The sequence below is a fragment of the Jaculus jaculus genome, chromosome 8, assembly GCF_020740685.1.
Source record: "Jaculus jaculus isolate mJacJac1 chromosome 8, mJacJac1.mat.Y.cur, whole genome shotgun sequence".
Lineage (NCBI taxonomy): Eukaryota > Metazoa > Chordata > Mammalia > Rodentia > Dipodidae > Jaculus > Jaculus jaculus.
Genome location: NC_059109.1, coordinates 102,009,902 through 102,015,901, shown reverse-complemented (window position 1 = coordinate 102,015,901; position 6,000 = coordinate 102,009,902). Strand labels below are relative to the sequence as shown.

Genomic DNA, 6,000 nt, shown 5'->3' with positions numbered 1-6,000 from the left:
AAATTTTTTTTTTTTGCAAGTGTGTTGACCCAGAAGTCAGACACAAAAGAATTGTTGTAAGTTTAAAGCTAGCCTGAGCTACATAGTGAGTCCTGTTTCAAAAAACAAAACGAAGTGAGTATTGAGTCATACCTTTCAGTCCTTTGTGTGTGTTTATCTGCTTGTGTACCACAGCAAACAAATGCCTGCTGGGCAAGCACTGTTTTACTGAGCTACACTCCCAGCCCCTGAATATGTATTTCTTTTTAGCTTCCCACATCTCCTTTCCCAGCAAAGTCAGTATTCATATGGAAAGTTAGGGTCAGTTGCCACTCATCCTTTGATGCTAAAACAACCCTTTTTCAAACGAACAAGCAAAATACCTGTATCCTGAGACAAATGTGAGTATTTCCTCCCTCCCTGCTTCCCTCCACCATCTGCTTATGATTCTATAATGCAATATGATTTCTTTTGGGTCATTTTTCCAACGTGGCTAGAGTTCCCCAATTAATAAACACTTTTAGTCTCAAATTCACACACATGAGAATGGTCTGAGAATAAGCTTGTCAATATTTTACCTGGACTTTGCCAGGCAGTTAAGATACTGGGTCCCACGTAGGCTGTTTCAGAGATTTCTTGGGCCCATTTCCCTCCAACGTTTGGGGGGAATAACCAGGTATGTTGCTGAACACCAGAGTTTACTTATTTCACATTTCTTACAGAAGATCAGAACTGCTGAGGGAGATGGGACCACATTTGTGAATGGAAGCTTTCAGGCTGAGTTTCCTGTCTTTTGTGTTTGCTTGTGATATGACCTTGTAACTTCCACAGATAGGAACAACATTAGCAATTTCTATTTCTATTCTATGTCCCCAAGGGGGCCATATTTGGCAGTGCGTTCGACATCAAAAACAAAAATCCTTTCCTCTGGCTGATGTTCAACATATTTTTAGATTTGGAAGTGCGTCCTCTCCTCCCTGCACCCAGCATGTATATTTTTATTCTGCTCTTATTCCATCTGAACTCCACCAGTCTGTTTCCTGGCAAATTGGGAACTGAGAAATGTCTGCGTGGGGGGAAAATGAAGACACATGTGTTGAAATTCTGGACAAGCATTGCCCAATGACAAATCAGGGAAGGTCTTGTGATGTTTCCTTTTGCCCACACTCGCTTTTCTGGTTCTGATCTTCTGGAGGCTTCTCAAACTGCCTTGGATGCAGATGCTGTGACCTGCTTGCACTGTACCAAGTGCTATCTCTCAGTACAAGGACAGCATAGTGGTCCAAATTCAGAGTACAGAGGAGGACAGCTCAATGGATGGAGAGGTCCATTCACTGCAAACATCAAAGGCAAGCAGTTCATTCAGCACTCATCCCGAGGGTTCAGAAACCCTTCCGAAGGGCTTCTCTGCTTCAGTCAGCTAGGATTGAATGAGCATTTACTGTCAGGCCGGCACAGCTGCAAGCACAGAGACTACGGCAGCCAAGAAGACCATGCCTGTGCCTTGTTGACTGATTTCGCAAATGGCCTGAACTCTCAGCTAGGACACTGCAGAGGTTGCCTAAGGACGGGGCGGAGCTGTCTGTGGTCAGATTAGCTGTGATTTGCTCCAGATCCAACTAAGACAGTACTGTGCTGGGTACCCTCCCAACCCTCTCAGGTCACGGGACCATCTGGTTTCCTCTCCTGCCCCTTAACTTTTGCTCTCTCAGTCTGTAAGCTTCTGGACAATGTAAGTCTTTCTGTTTGTATTCCACAGCCAACCAGCTCAATCTGAGATTTACTGTCATATAAATGTTCCTGACATCTTGGGGTGCCTGATTACATGCTGACTCTAAAACAAATAAAAAAGAGGCAACTGAGAAATATTGCAAAAAAAAAATTATTTTCACACAGATTATCATACAGTATTACAATGTATTTATGTGCAAAATTCCATTTGAAAACCATTTACAAAAGGATGTACAACACAGTGTGTGTTGAAGGTTCTAGTACAATGAAAGCCAAGGCTGGATAAGATACAAAGATACAAGGCCAACCAAATTAGATGCCCACACTTCCTTACACAGAACAATAACATGTATTCTTTAATGACCTGTGTTACACTGATACATGGCCCTCCTGCTTTGTGCACCCATAAACTGGATTTATAAAACATAAACCTAATATTACCACATATCCATTATATAGATAGATAGATAGACTATCTATCTATCTATCTATCTATCTATCTATCTATCTATCTATATTTTTTTTCCCTCATGCTGGGGATTAAGTCTAGGGTCTTGTACATGAGAGGCAAACACTCGACTTCTGGGCCACTCCCCCAAGAGGGTTTTTTGGGGTACATTTTCAAATTCTTTTTCCAATAGCATCTTACTTAACTCAATTATTTAACTTGATTTCTTCCCATAAATAACTGGATTACCTTAGTTTTGATTTCTGAAATGAGGGGTGGGCAGTGTTATCCTTGACTTAACTTTTCCTTGCCCACACATTGGCCATTTTAAAGTTGTTTTTTAATATTTCATTTATTTATTTGAGAGAAAGAGAGAGAGAAAGAAACATATAGAATGATGGGGGGGGGGGAGAATGGGTGCACCAAGGCCTCTAACCACTGCAAAGGAACTCTGGACTTGCATGTGCCACCTTTGTGCATGTGGCTTATGTGGGCACTGGGGTATAGAACCTAGGTCCCAAGCTTCACAGGCAAGCGCCTTGACTGCTAAGCCATCCCTCCAGCCCAAATTGGCCATTTTAAAATTGTTTTCCCAAAGCAGACAGCATATAGAACCGATGTTGGCCAAATCTCACGGCATTGCATATTTACAGTACTTGTAGCATAGGTGCTTCCTTCCAACTCCTTTTCCTGCTTCCTCTGGAGAGTCTGAACCTGCAGACTACTCTCCCCAGCCCTTGCTTAGAGCCTGTATTTCTCTCTCGACCTTTCTCTACATTCATTTCTCTCCTTATTCTCAGCATCACTTATTTAAAAAACAAAACAAATAAATGTCACACTACTAAATGTGAACAGGATAACAGTACATCAGATTTTCAAAGGCAGTCTGTGGCCAGTGTCAGGAATACGTTGTTTTATGAGATCCAGCAGTCTCTCCCCACAAAATTGCCAAAACATCCAGTTACAGAGGAGAGACTTCTAAAACAAGATACTCTCAAATCCAGCAAGAGATTTATTTTCAAATATTAAATGTTAAATCACATGCATAATTATAGAATATTTTAAAATTACAAAAATATTTTAAAAACCAATCCTGACAGTTTACCTGCAACTGCTATAAAAATTTCTATGAAATATATAAAAACCACAAAGGCTCTTTGTAAAAAAAAAAAAAGAAGAAGAAGAAAAAGGAAGAGTAGAAGGAAAGAAAGAATGGAGACATCTACAGAACTGAGAAGTACCAGACGCACTGCATCGGACATCTTGTCAACCTGCTGTTGAATTCAAGGGAAGAAATTGTACCTTAAATGTTTCTTCAGCACATATACATACATCAGCCAACCTAGAGCCTGGCTAGGGCTAGGTAGCCAAGAACCTCAGGGCACTTGAATCATCAAATGCAATTCTCCATCAATGGAGGAGAATCTTACAGTTAGACAAACCTTAGCTACTTTGCCTAGGCAATGTGTCTAAAATATGCCCAGGGCCAAGTCAGCCTATGGATGGCTCCGTCACTGAACTGAGGGGTCCTCAAAGAGGTGACTGTCTTCTGGGCTCCGTCATGTGCCAGCCCGAAGGCTGGGCTTCTAGCTCCCTTTGGGATGCATCAATGGGAAGTCCCATGTGTCTTCTATGAGGGACTGAGGTCTTCCCCATTCTGGAAAATGACACCGTAAGGATCATTCTTGGTACGCCTGTAGACAAAGTGGAAGATGTGGGGTTGGGGTCGACTGTGCAGCTCGGCCTTGATTTTTTGTGGGTAAGTGTCTTCTGCGAGCTGCTGCCATGTCTCATCAACGAAGAGAAAAAGGCTGTATTCCTCGGGGTCCTCCACCTTGAACTTCTCAGCACAGAGCTGACAAACATCCTCCGTGGTGATGTACGGTCTCACAAGGAGGGTCTTCCCTGTGCAGCCACTGTTGACCTCTTGGAATGCAACTCGGAGGTAATTCTGCAGGTGGGAACACAGATGTCAGAAACAAAGTCAGAAGAGAAAAGCAGACAACAGTAAGTCACACCAGGAGAAGCAAGTGCAAAGTCAAACATGTGAGCCACTTCAAGGCTCCTGTTTGTCACAATGTCTGAGGAAAGCGTCCCATCTGAGGCTGACAGTGTGTATTGGGGTAACTACATGGACTGAGCTGCCACATTTTAGCTCATTGTAAACAGAAGCCCATTCAGCCCCAATTTTCATCTTTCTGTCTCTCTCATACAGTCTTCTACTTAAGAAATCCCTGGGTAAGAGTGTGAACCACATCCAAAGCTGGGATTATTCCCAGCTTGAACAATAAATCAAACAACAGAAGAATCTGATCCAGGAGTTAGTTAGCAGGAGGATTTAAAACATCTAGAGCTGGGCATGGTGGCCCAAGCCTTTTATCCCAGCACTCAGGAGGCAGAGGTAGAAGTGCTGAGTTTGAGGCCAGTCTGAGACTACAGAGTGAATTCTAGGTCAGCCTGGGCTTGAGAAAGACCCCACCTCAAAACAAAAACAAAAAAAGACAACCCACCTAGATACCACAGCACATATGGTGCTCACTTTGGTCACAGCACTGCTCTATGAAGCCTAAGCAAGGAGAATAATGTTAGGTTGAATCCCAAGAGACTGCTGATGTTTGACCATCTTTGAGCTCCCAAATGTAGTGCAACCTAACATAAGGCTCCCCAGTGGCTCTGGCTGTCATGTGGCAAAGACTCAGAGGGAGGATAATGCAGACTCTGCCAGAAGTCTTTGGAGATGGAGCTGATTGAGAACAGAGAGGTGTCACAAAGAACAACAACATTTGCAGGCTTGGGATTGAGAATCATGCTAGATGTTTGCAGTCTTGAAAGACAGTAAGCCTGGAGTCTCCTATAATAAAAAGCCTAGACAGTTGCGAAGAATTCTCAATACACACCAGGATCTCTTGGATTGTATGACCCTGAATAACTCTTTAGTTTCCTTGTTCCTAAGACAAGGGTTTCCAGCATTGTGGAAGAGAGGCCCAAGAGAATTTACAGAATGAGGAGGAGTGTTTTGGAATGCTGACTTCCAGACATGAAATGGGCATTGCACTCATATCCTCACAGTGGCTGTCATTACCTCCATGAGACTTTCAAAACACTGGGCCCATCAACATTCCATCATGGTTGATGGAGGAGGGCTAAAATAAAATAAAGACATCAAAACAGAAGAGGGATTAGTTGGAAATAAGAGAGGGCTCAGTGGAAGGAGGATAGAGAAAGAGGACAAAAGAAGGAAATGGGAGGGGATTATAACCAAAATACATTATATACATGTATAAAAATTGTCAATAAAAAGTTAAAAAAAAAAGATGAGGTCCAACCTTAAGTTAAAGTGGCATGTGCTACTCACACACATAAACATGAACACACACACACACTGAGACCATTGCCATTTTCATGTATAAGACAGAGGAGGACAAAAAGAATGAGACAACAAAACAGAGGCAGAACTACCTAGAAGGAGTAAGGTCTTCAGTGGAATAGGGGTTGAGCGGGAACAAAAGAGGATAATGGGATGGGAGTAAGATCAAACTACAATATGTTCATATATTAAAGATCTCAAAATAACTTTCATAAAGCAAACCAAAAAAATGAAAAACTTTTAGGAGAAACAAAACAAAAAAAAAAACACAAACAAAACAAACAAGAAGGCATGGGGTTCCAAGAGAAGTAGAAAAGTCATAGTCCAATTTGAGTTGCACTACAAAACAGATAGAACTTCCTAGATCTGGCAACCCAGCTCAGGAGGGAAGGGTTCTGCCTATGTTCTTGGGTGGTTGGCATGATGGTTAACTGGGATACAGGAAGGAAAGCTCTTGGGAAGGACTGTGTGCTCT

The 6,000-nt window shown here is 42.3% G+C and overlaps 1 protein-coding gene across 11 annotated transcripts in view; it reads right to left on the bottom strand.

Moving 5' to 3' along the window:
- Positions 1-2,629: 2,629 nt before the first annotated feature.
- Rin2 (Ras and Rab interactor 2) overlaps positions 2,630-6,000 on the bottom strand; it is a 277,407-nt gene continuing 274,036 nt past the window's right edge. For all 11 annotated transcript variants that reach the window (XM_045156493.1, XM_045156483.1, XM_045156482.1 and 8 more), the window contains one exon: positions 2,630-4,109. In XM_045156493.1, the coding sequence (XP_045012428.1) occupies positions 3,789-4,109 (321 nt within the window). In that variant the 3' untranslated portion in view covers positions 2,630-3,788. The remainder of the gene's footprint in view (positions 4,110-6,000) is intronic.